Source organism: Corella eumyota, chromosome 2 (assembly GCF_963082875.1).
Source record: "Corella eumyota chromosome 2, kaCorEumy4.1, whole genome shotgun sequence".
NCBI classification, from domain to species: Eukaryota; Metazoa; Chordata; class Ascidiacea; order Phlebobranchia; family Corellidae; genus Corella; species Corella eumyota.
In genome coordinates, this window is record NC_137491.1 from 15614033 (window position 1) to 15641218 (window position 27186).

Genomic DNA, 27186 nt, shown 5'->3' on the forward strand with positions numbered 1-27186 from the left:
AGTGGCCAAAAGATTTGTCCTGCAAAAAAAAGGCGGGGAGTCGGCGATGAAATTCCCGTGTATAAAGTCAGCATAAGACCATATTTTACCGATATTCAGAATAAAATTTTGCATAAAGTACAGTATATATAAAAGTTTTTATTGGTTGTTACGTTAATGACATATGTTAGTTTTTAGAATATTTATTTTTTTAAAAATTTTTGTTTCAAAAACCATTTTTTTAAACGGATTAAAACCGGGTGCTTTTGGCCTTTAAAATTTTACGAATAATCGCTTTCGGCCTGCGAAATTTTAATTTTACTGTTATATCATATTTTACCGGTATTTAAAATATAATTTTGCAAAAAGTACAATCTATACTTAAATTTTATTTGATTTTAAAATTAATATATAATTAGTTTAACAGTTTCTATAATGATTTAAATGTCAAAAACTAAATTACGAACGGAGAAGGTTTTCTCTTTAATGCCTTTTAAAATTATGTTTTCAAGATAAAAATCTTTAAAATGTAAATTATTCTAAAAACTAACATATATATTTATCTTAACAATCGGTTAAAACTTTTTTAACTATTGTACTTTTTGCCAAATTTCATTTAATATATCGGTAAAATATGGTCTTGCGTTAAAGGTATACGCGGGCTTAACAATGCGGGCTCCCCGCAGTTTAGTGAAAAATTTTGCAGGCCAAAAGCACCCGTCTTTAATTCGTTTTAAAAAAGGTTTTTGAAACAAAAATTTAAAAAAAAAATAAATATTCTAAAAACTAACATATGTCATTAACGTAACAACCAATAAAAACTTTTAAATATATTGTACTTTATGCAAAATTTTATTTTGAATTTTGGTAAAATATGGTCTTACGCTGACTTTATACACGGGAATTTCATCGCCGACTCCCCGCCGTTTTTTTTGCAGGACGAATCTTCTGGCAACTCTTTAAACGTTTTATTCTTTGTGTTTTAGTATATCAATTTATATACATTAACACAGGCAACAACTAATAACATATTTATGCACATTCTTCAGTGTAAAAAATGAAAAATTAACGTTCTTTTTTCTTCAAATATTGTTTGGAAAGGCGGCACTATTTGGCAAAATACGAGATGTCATTATACATTGTCCTCCGTCACCTAAAAGCGCGCAGTTTTAAAATTAGTTTTTTATAGGTTTTAGTTTGTAAAATTAAAAAATTGACACGGCAAAATAAAGATAACATATTTATGCATAATCCTCAATGTAAAAAATGAGAAATTAACGCTCTATTTTCTTCAAATATTGTTTGAAAAGGCGGCACTATTTGGCAAAATACGAGATATCAATATGCATTGTCCTCCGTCACCTAAAAGCGCGTGCTTTCAAAATTAGTTTTTTATGGGTTTTAGTTTGTAAAATTAAAAAATTGACACGGCTAAAGAAAGATAACATGTTCTTGCACATTATTATTAAAAAAAAATATTAATTAACTGCTTATTTTGTTTCAAATACTGTCTAAAAAACTGTATATAACTACGCAAAAATAAAATTTCTCGCGGTAATTAAAATGCAAATTCCCCGCTGTTTTGAAAAAAAATTTTTGGCTGAAGTGTCTTGGCCGACATGTCCGGGGGCCGAAGTGTCTGGCATTCGGTCGGAGTAACACATGTTACAAAATGTTTTGGCAATAAATCTAAAGAAAAGGCATACAAATTAAAACAAAAAATAATTTAATTTTAGTCTTCTTCCACTCCGGGAGGTGGAGGTCGCTCCAACAGAGTGAAATTATCTCAACCACAAACTTCAAAATTTTTACCCCAACTCCCACAGAAAAGGAACAAACCGTCATGGTCCAGTACTGCTCCCTCATTCGTTCTAAATTCCAATCCACCTGTGGATTTGTTAGGAAGGTATTTAAAAAATTTCAATAACGAAAAACTTATTTTTTTAACATAGCAGATTAACATTTTAGTATGTTAAATTGTTAGTTGGTATTTAATATTTTCTTATATCTTATTCTAGTCTTTATTTAAAATACATAGTAAGGCTGGGCAATTCTACAGCCTTAAAGGGCCAAATTGCAAGCTGTTAAATGCTGACATAAAAAATTAAAATACAAAAACACTGTATATCGCATTTAAAAAGGTTTTAAAATTAATGTAATACGTTATCTACATGAACTTAAAGGTTTCTCACTAACAGAATAGTTGTTATTTTTGTTAACTCGCTATTCGTAGATTGCTAAATCCTAGCATATATATTTTTTTAATATACATATCATTGACTTTTTAGTTATAAATTATTCTATGACATGTTTTACTTATTGTAATATTGTATATATATACCTGTATACAATTTTTTATTACAGGGATCGAATTGACATGGTCAAAGAGCTGACAGCCAGCCCACCAAAGAAAGCAAAACCCCATCGTCGCAGCAAAACATGGGAGTCTAGATCACCCCGTGCTGAGACCCAACAACAAAACGGGACTGCTTCTTTTACCCACCCCAAAAAGAACCGAGAGGCATTTAGAAGCTCTCTTGTGAATATTATAATGTAAGTTCGACTTTTTTTTTTGCAACTGTGCCAAAATTATGTTTTTATTTCAGGCTACTGTCAAAAGAAAAATGTTTATTTCATTGTCAATTTTTTTTGATTTGTATGCATTTTATTTTTAATAAAATTTTTTACTTTAAAAAATTTGACAAACTTGATATTTGATTTTAAATTTTTTACCATTACACTTGATTTTAATACTTAAAGTATTTTAAAGTTATATATTAGCGATATTTCTTTACTTAAAAATTGATAAAGTTGGTGTCACTGAACACAAAAGTGGTTTTAAATTTAAATAATTTAACTTTTTTTAAGTTAAACAACTTAAAAAAAATAAAATTAATTAAAAAAAAAGAAAAGGGAAGACCTGTTTGTGATGACGTAGAAAGTACTAGCTTATATACATTCACTACGCAACTTAGTACTTTCTACGTCACATAAAAAAATATGGTAACCTGGTTTTTGGTATTGGTCATTTTCCAGTATTTTTAAAAATATATTGTAAGTACCACAGACATTTTTTTAAAGTTCTAAAGCCATTTTGTGATTTATTGTCGACAATACTAATGTGCCATATACATCACTTACAAAATTGAAAAACTCTTTAATATAACACTTTAATAATTTTTAAAATTTTAAAATTTAATTTTAATATTTTATTTCAATCACACAGGCAAAATGATGAGAATGCAAGTCGACCTGGATCAACAGATTTAGAACTTCCAACTGGCAGACCTGGTTCACCTACTAGTGCAGAAAAGGATATTCTCAGATATTATTACTACATTCATAATGGAATTGATACAGGTATACTATATGTATAGAATTTTTGTATTTTGGAAATAATATTATAAGAAATCAGCAAGGCAAGATAAACTAGTGCTAAGCTATAACTAATTGGCTGGTTAAATAGCATTCAACATTAATCAAAAATTTGGCGTAAGTCAATTTAAGGCTGGTTTATGTTAATATATGTTTATGCTGTGAATTTGACCTTTTCACATCAAGAATAAAAAGTTATGCAAAAACAATAAATTAAAAAAGACTAAGATGGGTAATAAATGTTACTCTATGTTAGACCTGTTGTCCTTAGTTATCCTTTACAAATAAAGGATAAATGATTAAAAAAAACTAGATGTGTTATATTTTGCTTTTAAATATTTAAATTAAACTTTTTCTAAATAATTAATTTTGTTTTTAGAACATGTTGCACCAATGGAGGACTCATGGTTAGAAAATGTATTGAAAATGGTTCCAAAAAGACTAAAAAACCTTGCAGAATCAATTGAGAGCTTGTCTGATGAAATGAGAGAAGATTACCTTCTTTCTGTAAAAAAGGCAATTGGTAAGACTGAAGATTGTGCTTTTGTTGCTGCTAGACTGCTTTTGTTATCTAATAATTTTAATCTTTAAAAAAGATAAACATTTAAAAAAAAATTAACAGTTTATTAGTAGAAATGTAAAATGGCAAAAAAAAATAATCGTTAAATTAAAATTTTCAAGTATTTTTTAGCTATTGTACATTTGTTTTAAAATATTTTTTAAAATTTTTATTTTATCATTTTAAAACTTAATATTATTTTATTTAAATTTTTTAATGTATTTAATTTTGTTTAGTTGATTTTGTTCTGCGTGATTCTCGGGAGAAAGAAGATGAGGCGCCGGAACTTCCTCCTCACCGAGCTGAGCTTGAAATTGTTCCAAAACCCTGGTATCGATCCTACCTCGCTGCCGCAAGCTTAATCAAGGAAAACTTAAATGTAACAAATCCAACAATGATGGCTGTGTTGGATTTATGGCATGTTTCCTTCAGGTAAATAAAAGAAAATAGTAAATTTTAGTTTTGGTTAAATTGCAGTAATTGAATTATTTATAATTGTTTAAGGAGAAGTGTTTAAGTAAGATAATTGTAATGAAAGGATAATTAAAGAATTCGAAATCCTAAAGTTGTGATGTGATTTAAAATATTTAGTTCTGGATAATAAAAAACAGAAAGGCTATAGTAGATATTTATATTGTATACGCACGCTCCTAGATATATTGTATACATGTATTTGATACCACAAATGTTGCACATAAAAGTACATATATTTTTTCGTATAACTTATCATTAATGTGAGAGAACGACTTCACAGCCTAAACATCAGTTTTGGATGTTATTGCGCATATTGACAAAAAACTAACTTGCTGATTGGTTTTAGGCTTGGCAGAAGTACATATTATTAAAGTGCTCTAATTGAGGGCCCTATCACATGGAAGCAGGGGGGATCAAACCCATTGCTTCATGTTGTAAAGTCAATATCTAACCACTTTACTACACCACCAGTAAAAATTTTCTGTATTAACTTGCTGCAAAAAATAATATTGTTTTAATTACAGAAATGTGAGGTTGGTTGATATTAAGGAGTTTCACAGAAGAGAGGAATCAATGGAACTACAAACATTTCAAGGTTTAGTTATGCGACATGTAGAAGCAGCTAAAGAAAGACTTCTTAAAAAGTAAGCTTTTATTTTTTATTTTTGTTTTTAACTTTTTGTACCACAGTATGATGAAATAAAAGTTATCTTTTTTTATTCTACCAGGAAATTTTATTTTATTATTTTGTAATAGCCTATTTGTTCATTCTTAATGTGTAGAGGTTGATTTTACAGTCTAAACATAAATTAACATCAGTTACTTCAAACCAGTCTTGGGTTGCCTTTGGCAGTTTAGGATATTATAAATTAAGTTCCTCAAGGGCATTACAGCATGAAAACAGAATAATAAATAATTCAAAATGAAATTTAGTATATTTTGTACTAGATTTGCTGCTTTAATATATTTTTTTAGTTGGGTTATGAAAACATACTTGGTATCAAAATTTTGGATATTTATGTTTTTTAATAAGAAAAAAAAAAATTGTATTCAAAAATCAATGTTGTTTATGTTCTATAATTATCAACCTGATCAGTGCTTTCAAAATTAATTGAATTTATTTTCAACTTAAATTTTACTTTTTAAGATGGTTTCCCGAAGTACAGAACATTTACTACCAGGGTAACAAGAGAAAACAAGTCCCAAGTAATCACAACGAATCAAAACTTCGATCTTTCTTCAACTGTGCAGCAACATTGATGACAGAACAACTACAAAGCTTATGTCTGGTGTCAATTAACGATTACACAAACCTTATTTGCCAACCACCGGTATGGTTACTTTTTTTGTATATTTACAATGTGGAAAATGTGACTTTATGGTCCAAACATAGAGTAACATTTATTACTCCAAGCTGGTCTTGATTTGCTTTTGGCAGTTTTGGATATTATTAAGCATTTTTTCAAGTAATTAACCTACCAGTTGATTTTTGGTGCTCAGCAGGTGTCTGTATCATTTATAGTGCTTTATGTAAGGGCGCTTTAACATAGAAGTAGTAAGAAAAGTTACCCCTATGTTTTGCCTGTATAGTCAGCCTTTCTATAGTTAAGATAAATAAATCCGAAAGACTCATTACACTTGATATATTAGGATTATTATAGGACTATTTTTTAATATTAAACAGTTTTAATCTAGATGGAAAAATTTTTACCTCAACAAAGTTTTTTAAAAAACAGGCTTAACATACTAAAAATTTTATGAAAGTATAATTTTAACCTTTTTTTTAAATTTAGGAATCAGTTCGAGCTTATGAGCATTCAGGTTTCATAGTTCGATTAGTTTTGGACAACACCGACATTCGATTTGAACCCGACTTTCCTGATTTTGAGCTGGTTTTGGTGAATGTGTTTGATGTGATGGTAAAAGCTGTTGGTATCGTGCCAAGGGTGGAAACAAAACTCTACTCTGAATGGGTAAATTACTGAATGGAAATTTTTTTTGAGGTTAATAACTTAAGCTAGCAGCTTGTTAAAGTGAAATAAATACAGTAGGGATCAAACCTATGACTTTATGACTAAAGCAAGATATTTTAACCCTTATACCATCTTTGCGAAAACTTTAAATTGGATTAGCAAAACATATACAAAAATATTTTCTTAAATTTTAAAAAGCCTTTTTCATGCTATTTGCCATTTGCAATTTGATAAAATCAAAGCAATTGTAAACTTTTAGTTAACAGTTATTGGGTAAGTTTAGTAAGTGTTTAAAAGCATTCTTAACTATCTTTTGTTGTAATATTTTTTAATTTAAACAAGACTTTTACAATAAGCTTTCTTTGTTGTTAAATTTAATAGCAAGCTAACATTCCTTTGTATTATGCCGAGCTAAAATAACACAATAGCAAAATGTATTTTTATTGTTTTGAGATGAGGTTGTAGTTTTTAACAATGGTTTTAAATTGCTTTTACCTAATTTAATTTCACCTAAATTGCTTTGCACAATTGGTAATTTTAAAAAGATTTGATGCAATGGAAAATATAATTAAGGTGTAAGAAAAAAATCTTAAATTTAAAATAAATTTATATTTTTATGTTTATTATTACTTAAGTTTACCTTAAACAAAATCAAATCATATTAAGTTAAAGGTTATTTTTTAAAATGTTATGATTTAAAATTAAAATTAATCTATACTCACATATAACAAAAAAAATGACTTTTCACTAAAGATTGTATGGTTAAAATATGCTGTTTTACTGACATTGAGACATTTTTTATTAACTCCCTTCTTCTGTACCTCCTTTGGGAAATTTCCTTTATTTTCTGTAAAAATTTTTGTATATTTAATAAATTGCTTTTTCGCAATAAGGTAACCAAAAAAATACAAAAATTTTTTTCATGTTGTTGGTTTAAGCAATAATACACATATTGTATATAATATATTTAGTTTGTACAATTTATTTACATACATTTTTTTGTAAAAATTTTAAAATTATTTTTACTGTTGTTGTTTTTTTTTCTATTCAAAAAAATACTTTTAACTATTTATTTTGAATTACAGTCAACTCACAACACAACATTGAAACCAGTGATATTAGATGAAGTTACAACAGATGTCAAAGCAAGAGTGAGGGCAATTATTGCACAGGAAAGTGTGGAACCAAAGAAGCATCTGAAAGTTTATGAAAAATATCATTTTCTGATCAGCAAACAGGTGAAAATTATATTTCTTCAATTTTTTTGTTTTTTTTGTAGTCTTATGCTAATCACATTTATATTTTTTATGTTTTAGGCTAAATACAATTTTTTTCTATTTAATTATCTGTGCGATAAAAAAAACTTTTTTTATAGGCTGAAGCTGATATAGAAGAGCTTTTATCCCAAGAACTAAGTTTTCCTGATTTCATAAAAGAAGTTACAAAATACCAGAAACTTGCTGAAGAAATAACCTTCAACTGCAGAAAAGTAATTTAATATTGATTGTGTTATCAAATTTAGAATTCATTAAAAACATCAAACATTTTTTTTTGGTGTTATATTTTTTTGTTGACTATTATTTACAAATATTTTATTTCTACTGCTTTAATGTCTTAGCAGCTTAAAGTTAAAAACTTTAAACAGTATAAACTTTTGCTGTTTTAGAACAACCTGTTATCAATAATATTGCAAACTGAAAAAATCAACTCGAGACTGAGTCTAAGTAACGAATGTTGCCTGTAAACATACTTTTCTCATGTCGGGGATAAATAAATACAAAATATTTTTAAAAGTTACATATTTTATACATTTTTGTAATTCAGGAAGATATAAAAAATTAAATTATGTTAAGAACAAAACATTTTTTAAATAAATTTCATTATAGGTGATAAGACTTGGTATGTTTGAGCTTCATTGTGGTGACTTAATTTCGATGCTTGCCAAACGAGCCGACTCACTTGCACAAAAAATGCTGAGTCAAATGAGCAAGAAACATCAGGAAGAAAATGACAGGTAAAATAATTTGCGCAGTATATTTATTTTTTCGATTTAAAATATTCGATGATTTATATAAAAATTAATACAACAACTAGGCATCTTAAAATTAGCTACAATTTTTTTTACTCAAGTAGTTCTTAGCGCCAGTATTTCATTTTTTGTTTAATTCATTTAAAATAAAAATGATTGCTTTTTGGGATAAAATGTCTTACGATTACAAGAAGTTTGGTTACCATGCTGTTAAATGTGGTGACACTGCTTAATATCATGTGTGAAAACTTATTAATTTTGGAATTTTGTAGATTATGAATTATTTTTTTTAAATAGGTTGGTCCACAAGTATGAAGAAATAGCAGAGAAGGCACTCACAACTCCAAGTAACACAGATGAGTTGATTGAATTGCAGGAATATGTCAAATCTGTAAGTTACTTAAAAATTTGTGAAAGTTGACCAATGAGTTTAAATAACTATGTATACAAAACTAAATTATATCATTACCAAATTTATTTGTATTCAAAAACAACAAAAACTGACTGTTATGTTTTAGCCCACAGTTTATTTTCTTATTTTTTTGTAAATTGCCTGTTTTTCATTTTTGTCTATTCTTTGAAAAACATTAAGCTGCAGCTAATTAAAATTTTAAATTTAAAGTAGTAAATCAGCTATATGTTTGATAATTTATTAAACGGAATCATAATTTATTTAACTGAAGCATATTAGAAAAAATATGTATTGAAAAAACTAAAAAAGCTCAAGTTAATTCAATTTACATTTAAGGTTAGAGCCAAGGACTTACTCGAAATGGAAGAGAACTTGGTGACATGCAAAGAGCGTTTAGGATTTTTGGTGGACTTCACTAACTTTACACCAAGGGAAATGAGACTCAACAGTGAGGTATTTAAATGGCATGGTAGAATGGATCGGATATTTGAAGATCATGAGAGAATTGTTGACGAAAAGACAAGTCAATATCAAGATGGTTTGAAGGTTTGTATGTCTTAAATTTAAAAATTTTTTGATTAAAGTTGTTTAAATATTGCTGTAGTTTTTGTTTAAAATTGCATTTTTGCATAAGTTAGATATTAAATATATAAAAATTGTTTCTTTAAAGTATCACACTTTTTTTTAATGTAGTTGCGACGAGATCGATTTAATGAGGAGCTTGAAGGTTACCAGAAACAACTTGAGGAATTCTCTTCATTTTCTGACTTGGGTGAAGTGACAAGATACCTTAAGAAAGCTCAAGCTCTTAACAGTAAGTTAAACCCTCTGACATATTACTAAAAACCATTTTACTGGATAAATGTTTTAATGAAAACCAAGTGCTCAATAATGTCGTTTTACTGATATTAAAGACATTTATTATTAAATCTCATTTCTTCTAACCTTTTCATGGAAGATGCCCTATAACTTTTGAAATTTTGACCCTAATTTCGGTAAATAGTAAACGACAGTTTTTGTTTTTGTTATATGTCTATTTGCTAAAATGATTTTTGTTAATATAGGCAAATACCGCTTTGGGTGGATTAAGATTTAAAAAAAAAATACAGTGCAAACTAACTTACATATTTAGTTTTTTGATTTTTTGATTACTGTTTGTCAAAAACGTCTTTTGTCAATAATAACTGGTGGACAAGTGTTATTTATGAACATTTGGTTTATATCTTTAGATTTATTTATTGTTGTTTAATATTAGCTCGATTGGAGATGGCAGCTGAAAAGATTGAACAGTTTAACATTGAAGAAGAAGCTTATGGCTGGGAGTCATCAAAATATCCAATTCGCAAAAACCTGGTCAGCACAATCACTCCTTATCTTAAACTGTTTGAACTTACTGTTGAGTTTAACAACAAACACAAGTAAGTTTTTTAAATTTTTAAAATATTATTCTTTTAGTCAAAATATTAGAGAGGTACTAAATAATTGTTTATTACTTTTTTTGAGCATACTGGATTGATGTTTTAATGTAAGATTAGCAAATTATTTTTACAACACATAAATTTTTAATAAACTATTTAATTTAAATGTGTTAATTGGTGTTGTAAATTAGATATCCACCCATATAACTGAAAATCATTTTATAAAATGGTAATATTTTAAAGAACTAAAATTTTGTTAACTACATTTGTTTCAAAGGCCATTTTAATGTTTTCAAAGGGCATTTTAAGAGGAGGGTTAGGGTAAAGGGAGCTTATTAAAAAATCTGAATAATAGTAATTTGCAAATATGTATAATGTAATTTGATTTGCTTTTTGTAAACTTAAAATTTATTTAACAGGGAATGGACTGATGGGACATTTGAGAAAGTTGATCCTGACACAGTTGAACAAGATATTGGAAACTATTGGAGAGGACTTTACAAACTTGAGAAAACTTTTAACTCCAGCGAGATTGCAAATGCTGCCATGATTGCAAATAAAGTTAACTTTAAAATTACATTTTTAAATATTTGTTTTTTTAAAAACTGTTTAAAATTTGTTTTTAAAAACGAAAACCTATTTTTTTCTATTTTTTTGTGTTATGTAGCGGTTGAACCTTGCTTTACTACATAAGGTCTTAAATTTGATTCCAGCTGCTATTTATGCTGTAGTACTCTTTAGTAAGCTGCCTTAAATGGTACAAAACTTCTTCTGAAATGATTTACTGGTACAAAACTTCTGCTAAAATGATTTACTGCAAACAACTAGGCAATTCGTGACTGGGTCAATGTAACAAATGTTACTCTACTTTTAGGCCCTTCAGTTTGCTTTCTCACATTATAAATAAACAGATTTCTAAGAAAATTAATAAAAAAGAATGCAAATTTCAATCTTAAATTATAGATTTTCTTTTATCAATGACTAACTTTAAATATTTTGACTTAGACCAAAGGTAAAGTGGAAGAATTCAAAGAGAATATTCCACTTGTGCAAGCGTTATGTAATCCTGGATTGAGAGAAAGACATTGGGAGCTCTTAACCGAAGTTGTAGGATTTCCAATCAAACCTGATCAGGTATTAACTGTTTTTTGGAGTTTTTTATGTAACAGTCAAAGTAACAATTTTATAAAACAATAGAAAAATATATTAGTGCAATTGGAAAAAATGACATTTTAATTAACAAAAAAACATGGTTTTATAGTGTGGTTTTGGATTTAAAATTCCCCACATTAAGGATAAATTATTGCGAAAAAATTTAGTTTATTAAGGTAATGTGTTTCTTTATGTTTATCACTGCGTTAAAGTTTTTAATACTTATTTTTTTACAACTTTGTTTTAAAGTAATACTTTTTACAAACTAAATGTTTTTTTTTTTTAATTTAGGATTCTACTTTATCAAAATACTTGGATATGAATTTGGAACCATTTTTGGAAAAATTTGAATCGATCTCGGAAGCTGCCAGTAAGGAATATTCACTTGAGAAAGCCATGGAGAAAATGTTGACAGAATGGGATGAGGTATTGTCAACTTTAAATATTTATTTAAAACCTGATTTATTGTGAAATTTTTTTGTCAAACAAGTGTTTTTTAACATACTTTTTATACACCATGCTTTAAAAATAAATATTAGAATTTGTAATAAAAATATTAGAATTTGTAATCTAATTCAGTGTTGTATATGATATTTTTGACAGTTTATTATCATTATTAATTCTATTAAATGATAAAATAATAGAAACTAGATTATCATGGCTATATTAGACTAAGCAAGGGTATTTAAAATATTTTATTATTATGATGTAAAGTCGGCCTTATCACAGGCCTTATGTCGGCCTTATTACGAAATAATTAAAAAAAAACAAATGTTAAAAAAAAACTTGAATTTAGGTTGAGTTCAACATGATTCCATATCGTGAAACTGGCACCATGATTTTATCAGCTGTTGATGACATTCAAATGTTGCTTGATGATCATATTGTTAAAACTCAGACCATGAGGGGATCTCCATTCATTAAACCATTTGAAGAACAAATCAAGTTTGTTAAAAATTTATTAAATTACTATTTTTGTTGCTTGAATTTTAGTATTTTTTTAAGTGACATTAAAAAAAACTGTTACTGTAGTTAATGTTAAACAAGTTAAAGATTGCAACAAGCTTCATAAATATAGGCAATCTACCTTTTTCCATCATTAAAAATTAAAAAAAAACAAGACAATAACTTTAAATTTTTGGTGTATTAATTATAAAATTATTAGACAAAATATAAAATGTAAAACATTGTACAACTTTTTGTACAGAAACTGGGAGGACAAGCTGTTGTTATTGCAAGAGATTTTGGATGAATGGTTAAAGGTGCAAGCCACTTGGTTGTATTTGGAACCAATCTTCAGTTCCCCCGATATCATGGCTCAAATGCCAGAGGAAGGAAGAAGGTTTACAACTGTTGATAAAACTTGGAGAGATCTAATGAAGCTAGCACTCATAGTAGGCTTTAACTAGTTGTTGTTTTTGAAAATGGATACATTTAAAGTTGTATTTAAATGTTCATTGTTGTATTTAAGGGGTTATTCAAGTCTTATTTTTAAATTAATAGTATCTTTTTTATGGGGTAGTTTTATTAGGTTTCAGCCCTGATTTACCTTAAACTAATTTTTTGTAGCGCATATTTTCCTGGGAGAAAAAAAGCATGAAATATTTTTTTAATTTTTGTATGAAAACCTAATGTCAATATACTAAATCTGGTATTATTTATATAAAAATATTAAAAAAATTTTTGTGATAATTTTGATGTTTTAAATTTTTTAGGACAAACATGTGTTGGTGGTTGTTGATATTGACAAGATGTTGGAAAGATTAAAGAAATCGAATGAGTTGTTGGAATTAATCTTGAAAGGATTGAATGAGTACTTGGAGAAAAAGCGACTTTACTTTCCAAGGTTTAAATTATTTTTTTTAATAAAATAAGTCAAATTTACATTTTGCATTTTTTTTGTATAGAGCCTAGGCTTAAGTAATAATTTTTTTTACCAGCTTCACATTTTTTTTACGAAGCTCAAAATTAGTATATTTTAATTAATTGGTAATTATATACATGACAACAACATTAAAGCTAAAACATGTCTCTCTTTATAGTTTAAAAAGTGAAAAATTTTTTTTAGATATATTTGTATATTTCATCTAAAATTAGGTTTTTAATTTATGTTTTTAACAGATTTTTCTTCTTGTCCAATGATGAGTTGTTAGAAATTTTGTCGGAAACAAAAGATCCCACTCGAGTTCAACCTCATCTTAAGAAATGTTTTGAGGGAATTGCAAACTTGGAGTTCACTGACATACTTGGTAAAAATATTATAAGTTAATTTTTGAATCTAATTCCATGCAGAATAATTGTTAAGTAACAAGTTAGAAAAACTATTTTTAAAAACTGAAGAAAAAAGTTTTAACTTAAAAAAATCGAAAAAAAGACTTGTTATATAATTATTGTCTTTTTTTTGTTGTCTCATTAAAATCATTGTATACTCCCAAAATAAACATTAGTAGCTTACCTTGTATATCTACATATTAAATTAAAATTTTTTAAACTTTTTTCAGACTTACCCATAAAATAATTAAAAAAATATTTCATTCAAACAAGTTATACTCCTCTGAAAAAAAAAATTAATATTTAACTTAACAGTAAAACAAATTTTAACCACGCTGTGGAGTTTTTAATCTTATTCGTAAACTAAGTATTAAAACCTATTTGTAAAATTTAATATCAGATATCACTCACATAAAGAGTTCTGAAGGAGAAGTTGTTCAACTTGTCGATCAAATATCAACTGCTAAAGCTCGAGGCCAGGTAGAGAAATGGTTGTTGGAATTGGAGGCTGATATGGTTACCAGTCTAAGAAAGGTGATTTTATAAATTTAAAATAATTAAATTTTAATTAAATAAATTAACCAAAAAATTATAATTTTTAGATATTTTGTTAAGAGTTATTTGGTCTTAAGCTTTATGTAGTTAATCTAATGTAAAGTATTCCAAGACTTGTTCATTCGGTGCAAATTATATTTATAATAGTCAAGATGTCCTTTTAAAATTTTAAAGATTTGCTCAAGTTAATTTTTAGCAAAAAATGACAAGATTGACTTCATTATTCAAGGCATGCTAAAATTATAAAATATATTTATACGCAATTTTGCCGATTACCAAACCTCATAAATAATTCTAAATATATTTTTTTTAAATATTTTGTGATTTAAAATTTGTAATTTTTTAAGGTTATTGGAGATTCACTTGAGGCTTTCAAAGTAGAATCCAGGACTGATTGGGTGAAGAAATGGCCAGGTCAAGCTGTGCTCTGTGTCACTCAGAAATACTGGACAGATTCTGTTCACTTGGCATTAAGAACAGGACCAGAGGTAAAATGGAGATGTAGACTTTTTTAAAATTTTTATATAGTGATTTATCTTCAATGTTGAAACGTCTACTTTTTGACCTAAACATAGATGAACAATAGTCACCTGAACCAAACTCGTGTTGACTTTGGCAGTTTGAGATATCAAAGAATATATTTTTTCCTTAACTAAATGCTGATTTCTAATAGGCTACATCTGTCAGTAAATTAATGATTTAAAAATATTTGTTTGATATGCTTTTGTAGTTAGTGTTATATAGAATTTAAAAATCATTAAATATTTTTAACCCCATTTTTTACATATTTCTGTTATAATACTGTGTTTATTAAAATCTAAAATATATATATATTATTTTTTTGTTTATTGTGAACAAGTTTGTTTTTGAAAAGTAAAATATGTATTATTTGTACAATGTTGTTCCTAACATCTTTTTCATGACAATACTTACTATTTTGATTTTTATAAATTTAAATTAATTTCTGGATGTAATTATTATTTAGGCTATGCAAGCTTACCTAGAGAAAAGCAACAGTGACATTTCTGACATTGTTATCATGGTGAGAGGGAAATTATCAAAACAAAATCGTGTTACTTTGGGAGCTTTAATCACTATGGATGTCCATGCTAGAGATGTGCTCTTGGATCTAGTGAAAAAGAAGATTCAGAAGGAAGATGATTTTGCTTGGCTGAGCCAATTACGATATTATTGGGAGGTAAGGATGAAGACAATTACTTCATGAATACTAATTATTAGCTCACCTTACGGTCAGGATCTTAATTGTTTAATTGTTTGACTCTTAACTAATATATGCATCGAATAATTAACCTGCGCACTACAAATGGCATTTTTTAAATTTGTAGGCCTATAAATTGGACATACTTATAATGTCAACTAAACCACTGTATATATAGATTTAGTTGGTGTTAGATACAAAGTTTAGAGATTAAACCAATTTATCTTATTGTTTAATGCCATATTTTCAAGGTGCAACTGTTATAAAATATAATTTGTTGTTTTTTTTTAAGTATTAGTGTAAATGTTTGGTGACTTGAACTTTAAATTGTTGATAACTAATATTGTGTTTTAAGTGTGTTACGAAACGCCTTTTTTAGGAGTATTTTGTCTGGGGTTATAGTCTGTATTTGTTTGACATGCCTGGTAAAAATTGAAATTTTTTTGTTTATTAACAACAGGAAAACAACATGCAAACTCGTATGATCAACGCTGGTTTAGCTTATGGATACGAGTACTTGGGCAACACACCAAGACTTGTAATCACTCCTCTTACTGACAGATGTTATCGGTTGGTATTATTGTCTTATTTCTTTATTTTTGAGGTTTGAAGGGTGACTTTATTGCCTAAACATAAAGTAATGTTAGTTATATTAACCTCGTTCTGAGTTAAATGGCAGTTCGAAATAATATAAAGAATGATTACAAATTATTAACCCGCAAATTGGTTTTGTTCTTCGTTGGGTTTAGCAAATTAACCCAGGTGCTTTAACATTAAATAAATTGGGTTTAAACCTATGACCTCATGTTAAAAAGCGATTGTTTTAAGCACTACACGACACCATTATTTATTGACGAAATCTATACTTGTATGTAATCATCTTAAACCATCTATATATGTATTGACTGTTAGTCTTAGGTTATTCTACAAGTGAGTCAAAAGACACCACAAAAAACTGCCTATAGTGGTAAATAATACAAGTGTGTTCCCTAGTTCAGAAGAAATATTTAAAAAAAAAATTTATCAAACTTTAGAACACTTTTCGGTGCACTGAACTTGTTCTTGGGTGGAGCACCTGAAGGTCCAGCTGGAACAGGGAAAACTGAGACTACAAAAGATTTAGCAAAAGCCATTGCCAAGCAATGTGTTGTGTTTAATTGTTCTGATGGTCTTGATTATATTGCTCTTGGAAAATTTTTCAAGGTGAGTATTAATATTTAGTGTTTATAAAATATATTGACAATTATAGAAATGTAATGATACTGTATTTAAAAATGAAATAGTTTTACTTAAATATTGAAGATGTTTTTACTACCTTAATTTATACTTGATTTGGAAAGGCTGTTGTTACGGCTTAAGCATATAGTAACATTTTTTTATTTGACCCAATCTTGACTTTGGCATTTTTAGACAATGTTAATTATCAGTGTGTAATAACTAATCTGCAGAATTTGTTGGCACAACAGGTTTTTTTTTATGGTTGGCACAAAAGTTTTTTTTTTGATGTCTTGATGTGGGAAGGTTGAATGCACAACCTAAACATAGAGTAACATTAGTTACTTTGACCCAGTTTTGGGTTGCTCGTGGCAGTTTGGAATGTTATAGATTATAATTGCCGATTAGTAAGCTGCTGAATAAGTGCTGGCTCAATAGTAGTTTATACTGTTTATAGGGGCCTTAATTAAGGGCGCTACAGCATGAGATCACTGGGAATCAAACTAAGGACCTCATGTAGTAGCCTAAAGAAAGTGTTTTGACTACTACATCATGCTGCTAGTATGTTTATATTGTTTTGATTTGTATATTCAATTTTGTGTTATTCGATTTATTTTTAAAATCAATATAAATTTGTCCAGGGTTTGGCTTCATGTGGTGCTTGGTCTTGTTTTGATGAATTTAACAGAATTGACTTGGAGGTGTTGTCTGTTGTTGCTCAACAAATTCTAACGATCCAAGCTGGGATCAAATCAGGAAATGATACTTTGTTGTTTGAAGGAACTGAAATTAAACTGGACAGAACTTGTGCTGTGTTTATTACAATGAACCCAGGTACATTATAAGTTCTAGGCTTGTGTTTTTTTTAAATTACTTTCAAGGTAAAATGATTTGGTGCAAATGGTAAACATTTATCTATATTTGGATTATGCATTTAAAAAATACTTTTTTAACTTAATAATTTTTTTAAGATTTAAAAAAGTGATTTTCATGTCAATGTATTTTAATTGCATAATAATGTATTACGATTTTAATATTTATTTTTTTTTATATTGTTAAGGTTATGCTGGTAGATCAGAGTTGCCAGATAACTTGAAAGCTTTGTTTAGACCAGTAGCTATGATGGTTCCTGATTATGCCATGATCTCAGAAATTATGCTTTACAGGTTTTCAAATTAAACTTTATTCAACAAATTGAAAATTATTTTTTTTTTTAAACCAATGTTTTTAAATTTTTGCAAACTGTTACCTCTAAACTTATAAAAAAAAACAATATACATTACATAGAGTTTAATGATAGCGTTGTATAATAAAATTTATTATCAAAATTTATTAACACTTAAGTTAAAACTCTTTTAAAAAAGTAACTTGAAAATCATTTAGTTGTGGTTTTGTGAATGCACGTCCATTATCAGTAAAAATTGTGGCAACATACAGACTCTGTTCCGAGCAACTTTCTTCACAACATCATTATGATTATGGAATGCGAGCTGTCAAGTCTGTACTTACTGCTGCAGCAAATCTCAAGGTATCCTTAACAGTCTAAATAGTATTTTATATTTGGTTATTAAATGCTAGCATACTAAAGCATGTAAAATTTATTTTGTCAAAGTTGACTAATCTTATGAAAATATATTAACAAGAAAAATATACAAAAAAACTTTTTTTGCCTAGTGACAAGATATTTTTAAAGGCTTAGAAACAGTTTGAATAGCCTAAAGCTGAATATTTATAAGCAGGGTAGTTTGCCTGACTGGTTTTAACATATTTTAACTAGGATCATTACTAGCATTTTTTTTATTAACAGTTTACGAAAAAAATGAACAATTTTTTTAAAATTTTTAGTTGGCTTACCCAGATGAGAATGAAGATATTCTCATGTTAAGATCAATTATTGACGTCAATCTTCCCAAGTTTCTTGCCCATGATTTACCTCTGTTTAATGGTATCACATCTGACTTGTTTCCTGGAGTTAAACTACCTAAACCTGATTACAGTCATCTCCTCACCGCAATTAAAAACCAATGTGATAAGCTCAACCTACAGGTAAAAATATTTAAACTAGAATTTATTAGATTTATGTTAAACTACTTATGTTTAACTAGTATTTTATTTAATAAAATTTTTTATAAGTCATGTTTTTAAATTTAGGCCCAACTTTAATTAAAAAGGTTAAATTATGTGTTTTTTTATATCAAAAAAATAAACTCCTTAAATAATTAATTCTGGTATATTTATTTTTTTTAATTCGAACAGTGATAATTTTATAAGGAAAATAAAACTATTTCTGAATCTTTTAAGTCTGTAAATATAAGATATACCTTGTATTCATTTAAAAAAATAATCATCTTTTCAAAGTGAACTTTCACAAAAAGCTTTATCAGCTAAACAGACTTTATCATAGAAATCTTATATTTAAATATAAAATTATATCATTCCATGGTGTTTAGTTTATTCTTGAAGAAGGTCCGGGTGTAACTAAGGAGGTATTTTCATGTGTGGGCCTTACAGTCATTTTCGCTTTTAAGTTTTGCTTTTAGAGTGTGGTAGAATTGTGTTATAGGCTTCCATTTTGTTTGTGTTTCATAACTGCAAACTAAACTTACCAAGGCTTTATTAACCTAATAAACATAGTTTTTATCCAAGTTTAGCTCTAAAAATTGGTTTTATTTGTTAAAAATGCAAATTAGATTAATATTTTAAAAAGGTAGGTTGACTATTTTATTGAACTTTTTCTTTTTGACCATTTCTTTTTTATGCTTATTTCTTTATTTAACTTTTTACAACTTAAAACATTTTTTGATTTGTTTTATTGCTGTCAATATACAGTGGGCCCCAGGTACTTGTAACCCTGAGATGCCATATATAATGGCTGGAGTTGGCATTGAAGATTTGGTAAACAAGCATGTTAAAATGCCTGACCAGATCACACACAATTGCATGCATTATATTATATTACAATATTAATGGTCTATTATTATCACTTACGTGTATAACTTGATTTTTTTTGTATGTACGTTAGTTAAATTTTGAATAATTCTCAAATTATTATTTTAAAATTTTTCATAGTAATTAAAACAGGTAGCATAGTTTTTAAAATATTTTGTATAAATCTATTTTATACTCGGTTTGTTAACATTAAAATAGTTGTACAATATCATTTTTACAATTTTTTGATTAAATATAGCAATTTTTTTTATTTATCTTTTAATTTATTTAACGTAACATTAGTATTTTAATATTTTTTACAACTTACTAATGCTATAATTTGTTTAAATATTTAACCTAACCATTATTTTAATTAGTTTTTTGACTAACTTACACCTATATTTTAATTTTTAGTAATTATTAGTTGTAGTAAAATTAAATTTAAAGTAGTATTGTGTTTTAATTTACTTTAAAAAGTAGAAATGCTGTAGACAATTTTGTTCATAAATATAAGGAAAACTGAATTTAAAAAAAGGTATTTTTGCAACGAAAACAAAAAATTAGTTATTTACAGAAATTTTTGTCAACAAAAAAATTATAATTTTTTAGATGACCGACTTTTTCACACAAAAAATTCTCCAAATTTATGAGATGTTGATTGTTCGTCACGGTTTTATGATTGTTGGGGAACCATTTGGTGGAAAAACTTGCGCTTATCGAATTCTCGCTGGTGCTTTGACCGAGATTCATGAACAGGTAAGTTTTTAATTTAAAAAAAATTTAAAATCATTTGAAAATTTTTTTTTGATGATAACTAAAACTTAGACGTCATTTTGACAAACTTATTTAAAATAATAAGAAATGAAATAAAGAGAAACGTTTAACGTTCTAAATTTAAAAATACCGCACTAGAATTAAATTAGGATAGACAGTTAATAAAATTTAACCATTCCTACCTATATATAAACAAAATAACATATTTTTCTATTTTATGTACAGGGTCTTATGGATGAAAACAAGGTTCAAATTACAGTATTGAACCCCAAAGCTGTAACCATGGGTCAGTTGTATGGGTCATTTGACCCGATCTCCCATGAATGGTCTGATGGTGTTCTTGCTATCAGTTATCGTGCTTTTGCCTCATCTCAGGTTCGTGTATATAAAAATAGAAAAATTTGTTTAATAGTATAGGTATTGGTTTAAATGGTATAATAGTGCTTCAAGTGAATTAAAATAAAAATTTTTAATATTATGTACTGCACCTTTCGTGTTCTTTCAAGTGTTTTACTTTATAAGATAGCAAATTTATAGACTTTAGACTTTAGCAACTTTTTTTTTGTTAAAAAAAATAAGTTTTTCTATATATATATATTTTGTTTAGACACCAGACAGAAAATGGTTGATTTTTGACGGACCAGTTGATGCCATCTGGATTGAAAACATGAACACGGTGTTGGATGACAACAAGAAATTGTGTTTGATGTCTGGTGAAATTATTCAGATGTCACCTCCTATGAGTTTGATGTTTGAACCTATGGATTTAGAAGTCGCTTCACCAGCTACCGTGAGAAATATTTTAAACTCTATTTTTGTTTTGATTTTTGTGTATAAATTTTACTGATTTATTTTTAAAGAGTCTAAATATCCACCGCATTATCCACCGCATATCCACCGCATATCCACCGCATTCATATATTCATATACATAATGTTTATTAGGGACATAGTGTAGTGGTTAGAAAACTTGGTTGATCTAAAAAGGGTTCTGTTTTTAATTTTTACATCTTTTATGTTGTAGCAACTTTGATTTATATGCTATAAACAGTACAAACTCTTGCAGACCCCTTAACTAACTGGCACAGTAAATATTAGGCAATATAAATAAAAAAATTCAAACTTGCCACAACAAAGACAACTTATTGGGTTCTGTTATAATATTTATTAAGTGAAACTTTTAAAAATAGTTAATAAAATATTTATTTAATAAATATTTAGGTGTCTCGTTGTGGTATGATTTACATGGAACCTCACATGTTGGGTTGGAGACCTTTGCTTATTTCCTGGCTTAAAACATTGCCAGAAGGTGTCACTGATGCGCACAAGGAACTGATTTCAGGATTTTTTGACAGGATGGTCATTCCTGTCACTCAATGGCTTAGAAAAGGTGGCCCCAAGGTAAATTCAACAATTGTATATAGTTAATGTTTTGTAAATAAAAAACTAATTTAAGAAAATTTTCCTTAAACGTTCCTTAAAGAAAAAACACAACAAAATTAACAATTACAGCTTTATATCAACTAAACTTTAAATTTGTGATAAATTTTTAAGGAATTGTCACCCACCAATAACACCAACTTGGCAGTCTCTCTCATGAGATTAATGGAGGCTCAGATGGATGACTTCAAAGATGCTGCAAAAATCAAAGCTGCAGATCAACGAGAAGTTGCTGCTTCAATTGAGGTAGTTTGAAATCTTATTAAAAATCAATTTTTTTACCATATCTTTTGAATGAGATTATATAATTTTTTTTTTTTTTTTAATTGTTATTTGTTTACAAATTTTAAAATATTTCAAAATAAAAATATGTTAATATTTTTTTAACAAAGATGGATTGGAATTCTACTGTATTTGTGTTTTTTTTTATATTTGCAAATTTACTTTTTTTAAATTTTTTTGTTTTATATTTATTTTACTAGGGAATGTTTTTGTTTGCTTACATCTGGTCAGTTGGTGCAACAACTGATGCGGACGGAAGAGTCAAGTTTGACAAACTGCTCCGAGAGATCATGGATGGTCCTCTTAGTGAGGAGACAAAGAACGAGTACAACATTATTGATCCTGTGCCTCCTCCGAGCAAATCTTTTTCTGCTCCGATCCCGAGGACTGCAGATGTTTTCAGTTGGAGATTTGTTAACGAGGGAATGGGAAAGTAAGTAGTTTTTTTTTGCGATTACTAAATTTTTTATTTTGTAAAGCTATATGTATCTTTTTTATTATGTTTACCGATTAATTGTCTGCCCTACCGGTTGCATTTTGATGGGCGTGGTATAGTTGCTACTAACAACTAATATATGCCTGTGCTAATTTACCTCATCCTAAAAAAGCATTTTTTAAATCTTAAAATTGGACATATGTGCATACCTCACTAACTACTTACATATGTTTATTTTACCCGCTATGCTTTGTTGTATATAGGTATTTTAACAAGAAGGTTTACTTTTAACATAGAGCAAATTATGTAACCCCACCTCAGTCTTAATTTACAGTTTTAACTGTATTTCAAATCCTCTTTTTTTTTAAAATAGTTTGTTTTTATTTTGTTAGTAATCCTATTATTAAAAATTATATAAACAAGTCTAAATTTGTTTACATAACATAACTTAACTCATATTATTACTAACAATGTCGAACTAAAAAATTATACAAACTGGTTAATTATAAAAGTCACTTTGTATATTTTGTACATTAAAATTATATATTTATAGATGGGAAAAATGGACAGAATCAATCAAAGATGCCCCGCCATTACCAAAAGATATTTCTTTCAATGAAATTTGTATTCCAACACTTGACACTGCTAGATATTCTTTTCTGATCAATCTTCTTGTCACTCATCAAGTTCCAGTGTTGTTGGTTGGTCCTACTGGTACTGGAAAGTCAGTGTACATCAATGTAAGTATACTTGTTTAGTGATAAATATGTCTTTAAAACTAATAAGAAACAAGTATTTACTTAATTGTAATATAAAAATGGGAATAATAAATAGAAATTGGTTTGTGCTATGTTATAATATACTTTAAAAATTGTACTATTGTATTGTTAAAAACCATAAAAATTGGTTTTGTTATTTTTGCACTTCATTAAGGTTAGTAATAACTACAAGTTGCTAAAGCACCCTTTGTTAAATGTATAGAACCAATTATTAAAAGAAGCAATTTAATAATTTTTCAAAATCATTTAATTTATTTAGAATTTTCTTAACAATGAGCTGAACATGGATGCTTATAAACCCATGAACATCAACTTTTCTGCACAAACAACAGCAAAACAAACACAAAATATTATCATGTCCAAGTTGGACAAACGTAGAAAGGGAGTTTATGGTCCTCCACTTGGCAAAAGAACAGTAAGTTTCACCAAATAATTTGTTATTTTTGTCTTGAGCTTGTAATTTTTTTTTACATTAAACATGTTTATTTCATTTACCTAATAAAATAGAATTGCTATATTGGTTTACATGTTAAAATATAACTTTCTAGGAATTACCATTTTGAGCTGGTAATATATTTTTTATGAATTACTTGAAGTTTAAATATTAGAACAAGTTTTCATTCAAAATTTTGCACACTAATTTGCACACTATTTTGCAACATATAATATCATATAAACAACTTAAAATAAACTGTTTATGTATATTTGAATGAATATTGAATAGTTACATTTTTGCCTTTTAGGTTGTGTTTGTTGATGATATTAACATGCCACAAAGGGAAGTTTATGGAGCTCAACCTCCAATTGAGTTACTGAGACAATGGCTCGACCATTGGAACTGGTAAGTTTATCAGATATTTATTTATCTTTTAAGTATAAATAGTCTGGGATGATTTTATTTTTTATTATGGTTTTAACTGTATGCCACTTATAAATATTGCTGCAATAAAAACTTTTAAATTAAAAACAAAATTTATTGTAAATATGAAATAACCAACCAATTATTTAAAATATAATAATTAAGGCTTAAAATAGTTGTACTTAACCCAAATATTGAAAAATATATTAATTTGCTTATTGTAAAATGGTAACAAATTAATTGTTATTTAGGTACGATTTAGTTGATTGCACTATGATCAAACTTGTGGACATTCAATTGATGGCTGCAATGGGTCCACCAGGAGGCGGTAGAAACCCAATCACACCCCGATTTCTTCGACATTTCAACACAATCACAATTAACCAGTTTGATGACGATGCTATGTCGACCATTTTTACAAGAATATTAAACTGGCACTTTACTATTAGGTTTGTATTACTCTGTATCTGTAATTTTTGATTTTTTTGTAACAAAGTAGGATTTTAAAACAAATTTCTTTTTGGGTTTTTGCTTAAACCTAAATATTTCCTTATTTAGTGCTTTTGAATACCCCACTGTATGATACCTAAAAAATCTCATAAAAGTGTTACTCGTTATAAACCTTAAAACTATTTTTTTAAATTAATATTTTAATTTTGTAGAAAAAATTTTTTCACATTTTTTTATGTAAGTCATAAAACACAACAAGCACCTGTTTAGATTTATATTACTCAATAAAAATTTTTTCATTAGAAACACATTTGAAAAGGAATTCACTTCTTTGGTGCCTCAAATAGTGTTGGCCACTGCTGACATCTACAACTCTGCATCTAACAACTTGCTTCCCACTCCAGCCAAATCTCATTATTTGTTTAACTTGAGAGATTACAGCAGAATTATCGGTGGCGTATGTTTGTGTGTGCCTCAGTCAGCACCTGATATCAACTCTGTGAAAAGATTATGGGTCCACGAGGTAATTGTTTTAGTAGCTTAATGGGTAATTTGCAGAGGATATTCATGTATAGTTGTGAAAAATTTACTAAAACACTTATTTATAATGGTTGTTTATATGACATTATTAACGATAACACTTTTAAAATGGTCTTAAAACAAGATACTGCATATACAATTCAATTAAACACAAATTAAAATTAAGTTTAAAGGTCCTAGGTTATATTTTTTTTATATTTTAAAGAACAATTTTGTCAAATTATTGTTTTACATTCTGATTGCCTATAAAACAACATGTAATTTACAATTCTGTTTTTCAAATTATGGGTTTATTAGATATTAAAATAATTATCATATATTAAGGTGATGAGAGTTTATTATGATCGTTTGGTTGACAACAATGATAAAACTTGGCTGTACAACTACATGAAAGAAGTGACAGCAAATCATCTTAAATGTGATTTTAACGAGCTATTTAAAACACTGGACTTTAACCAAGATGGAAAGGTGGGATAATTATTTGGTATAGATTTAAAATGAGAAAAGTTTAGTTAATTGTGGCCTTGTGTAACTTGCTTATATATTATAATATTAAATGAATATGTTTAAATAGGTTTAAAATTTACCTGTTAATTGATTTACTTTAATAAACTGCTTTTGCATAAAAATCCATATTTTTTAATTTTATATTTAAAGAAACAGTTTTTAACAAAATGATATTTTATCTTAAATGTATTGGGCAGTATTAGCATTAAAAAGACTGTGTTCAAGTTAGATGTCTAAATCTGTCCAAGTGAAATGCTAAATCCCAACCAAGACTCCTAATTTGTTTTGTTAAAGTTAAAAGCTTTTACAGAGAAACAAATTTGAAAAAATCATTTAAATGTTTCAGGTTGAAGAAGATGATTTGAGAAGTTTGATGTATTGTGATTTTACACCAAAGAACGAAAACAAATATTACGTGGAAGTTGATAATGTTGACAAACTTAGAGAAGTGGTGGAAGGACATCTTGAAGAGTTTAACAACATGAGCAAAAAGCCAATGAACTTGGTTATTTTCAGGTTAGCATTTACTTTTTACTTACACACTTTTAGGTTAACAATTAGTCAGGTTAACACTTACAATTTAACTTAGTTCTTTTTAGGTTTACATTTTTAATTTAACTCGATTTTTTAAAAAACTTCTTGGTTAAGAATTACTTTTTAAAGAAAATAAAATGTAACGTTAATAAATATTTTCAATCATTTAAAATTAAGCCCATTCACTGATTCTGGTATAAATAAGATTAATTTGGGTTTGAAAAAAATGGTCTAAGTCAGATGCATTTTAAAAACAAAATCTATTTTTATGTTATTTACTGCAAAGAATTTTTTAAATTGTTATATTAGTCATTTTGTTAATGAAAATCTAAATACTAAAATTAACATGACACTTTTAATTTACTTTTATAACCTGAAATATTTATTGTTTTTCAAATTTGACTTAATAAAATTAAATTTTAGATTTGCCATCGAGCATGTGAGCAAAATTGCTCGAATCTTGAAACAACCTCGTAGTCACGCTCTACTGGTCGGTGTGGGAGGATCTGGTCGTCAATCTCTCACAAGGTTGGCTTCACACATGGCTGATTATGAACTATTTCAGGTAAATTTTATTTTTGATTATTCATTTTTTGGTAATTATATTTTCTTTAAATGTACTAGTTAGTGGTGCGACCTACGGTCAGGATTTTAGTTGGCGTAATATGATTGCAACTTTCAACTAATATTGAGGACAAAAAATAGGAAAAAAAGCAATGTTATAACACTTTTAAAAAAAATTTTATTCATTTTTTTCTTTAAGATATTAAAGCACACTTGCCGGTTATTATGGATTTTTTTTTTAAGTTGCATAATATAAATTGTTGTACCCTTGTTTTTGTAGGTTGAGATATCCAAGGGTTATACCTCAGTTGAATGGCGAGAAGATTTAAAAGTCATTTTAAGGAAATCAACAGAAAGTGATCAACATGGAGCTTTCTTGTTCACAGATGTTCAAATCAAAGAGGAGAGTTTCCTGGAAGATATTAACAACTTGCTCAATGCTGGAGAGGTATTTTTGTACTTG

General features: G+C 27.7%; 1 protein-coding gene across 2 annotated transcripts in view; it reads left to right on the forward strand.

Annotated features, from left to right (window-relative positions):
* LOC145741339 (dynein axonemal heavy chain 7-like) overlaps positions 1-27186 on the forward strand; it is a 49767-nt gene that overhangs the window by 963 nt on the left and 21618 nt on the right. Inside the window, exons 2-48 of one of the 2 annotated variants that reach the window (XM_082558912.1) lie at positions 1716-1885; positions 2344-2532; positions 3206-3339; positions 3734-3877; positions 4150-4345; positions 4912-5031; positions 5535-5718; positions 6181-6360; positions 7446-7598; positions 7736-7849; positions 8247-8374; positions 8687-8780; positions 9138-9347; positions 9495-9615; positions 10057-10219; positions 10639-10780; positions 11225-11353; positions 11663-11797; positions 12168-12316; positions 12579-12765; positions 13087-13217; positions 13493-13620; positions 14043-14176; positions 14545-14685; positions 15183-15395; positions 15877-15986; positions 16451-16619; positions 17273-17465; positions 17692-17797; positions 18015-18159; positions 18477-18677; positions 19082-19117; positions 20169-20315; positions 20559-20708; positions 20941-21123; positions 21554-21733; positions 21887-22018; positions 22255-22487; positions 23044-23230; positions 23529-23684; positions 24013-24110; positions 24380-24577; positions 24882-25101; positions 25443-25586; positions 25972-26141; positions 26583-26724; positions 27004-27171. In XM_082558912.1, the coding sequence (XP_082415038.1) occupies positions 1716-1885; positions 2344-2532; positions 3206-3339; positions 3734-3877; positions 4150-4345; positions 4912-5031; positions 5535-5718; positions 6181-6360; positions 7446-7598; positions 7736-7849; positions 8247-8374; positions 8687-8780; positions 9138-9347; positions 9495-9615; positions 10057-10219; positions 10639-10780; positions 11225-11353; positions 11663-11797; positions 12168-12316; positions 12579-12765; positions 13087-13217; positions 13493-13620; positions 14043-14176; positions 14545-14685; positions 15183-15395; positions 15877-15986; positions 16451-16619; positions 17273-17465; positions 17692-17797; positions 18015-18159; positions 18477-18677; positions 19082-19117; positions 20169-20315; positions 20559-20708; positions 20941-21123; positions 21554-21733; positions 21887-22018; positions 22255-22487; positions 23044-23230; positions 23529-23684; positions 24013-24110; positions 24380-24577; positions 24882-25101; positions 25443-25586; positions 25972-26141; positions 26583-26724; positions 27004-27171 (7257 nt within the window). Of the gene's footprint in view, positions 1-1715; positions 1886-2343; positions 2533-3205; positions 3340-3733; positions 3878-4149; positions 4346-4911; positions 5032-5534; positions 5719-6180; positions 6391-7445; positions 7599-7735; positions 7850-8246; positions 8375-8686; positions 8781-9137; positions 9348-9494; positions 9616-10056; positions 10220-10638; positions 10781-11224; positions 11354-11662; positions 11798-12167; positions 12317-12578; positions 12766-13086; positions 13218-13492; positions 13621-14042; positions 14177-14544; positions 14686-15182; positions 15396-15876; positions 15987-16450; positions 16620-17272; positions 17466-17691; positions 17798-18014; positions 18160-18476; positions 18678-19081; positions 19118-20168; positions 20316-20558; positions 20709-20940; positions 21124-21553; positions 21734-21886; positions 22019-22254; positions 22488-23043; positions 23231-23528; positions 23685-24012; positions 24111-24379; positions 24578-24881; positions 25102-25442; positions 25587-25971; positions 26142-26582; positions 26725-27003; positions 27172-27186 lie in introns of those variants that run through there. The other variant, XM_082558913.1, reaches the window with a different exon arrangement.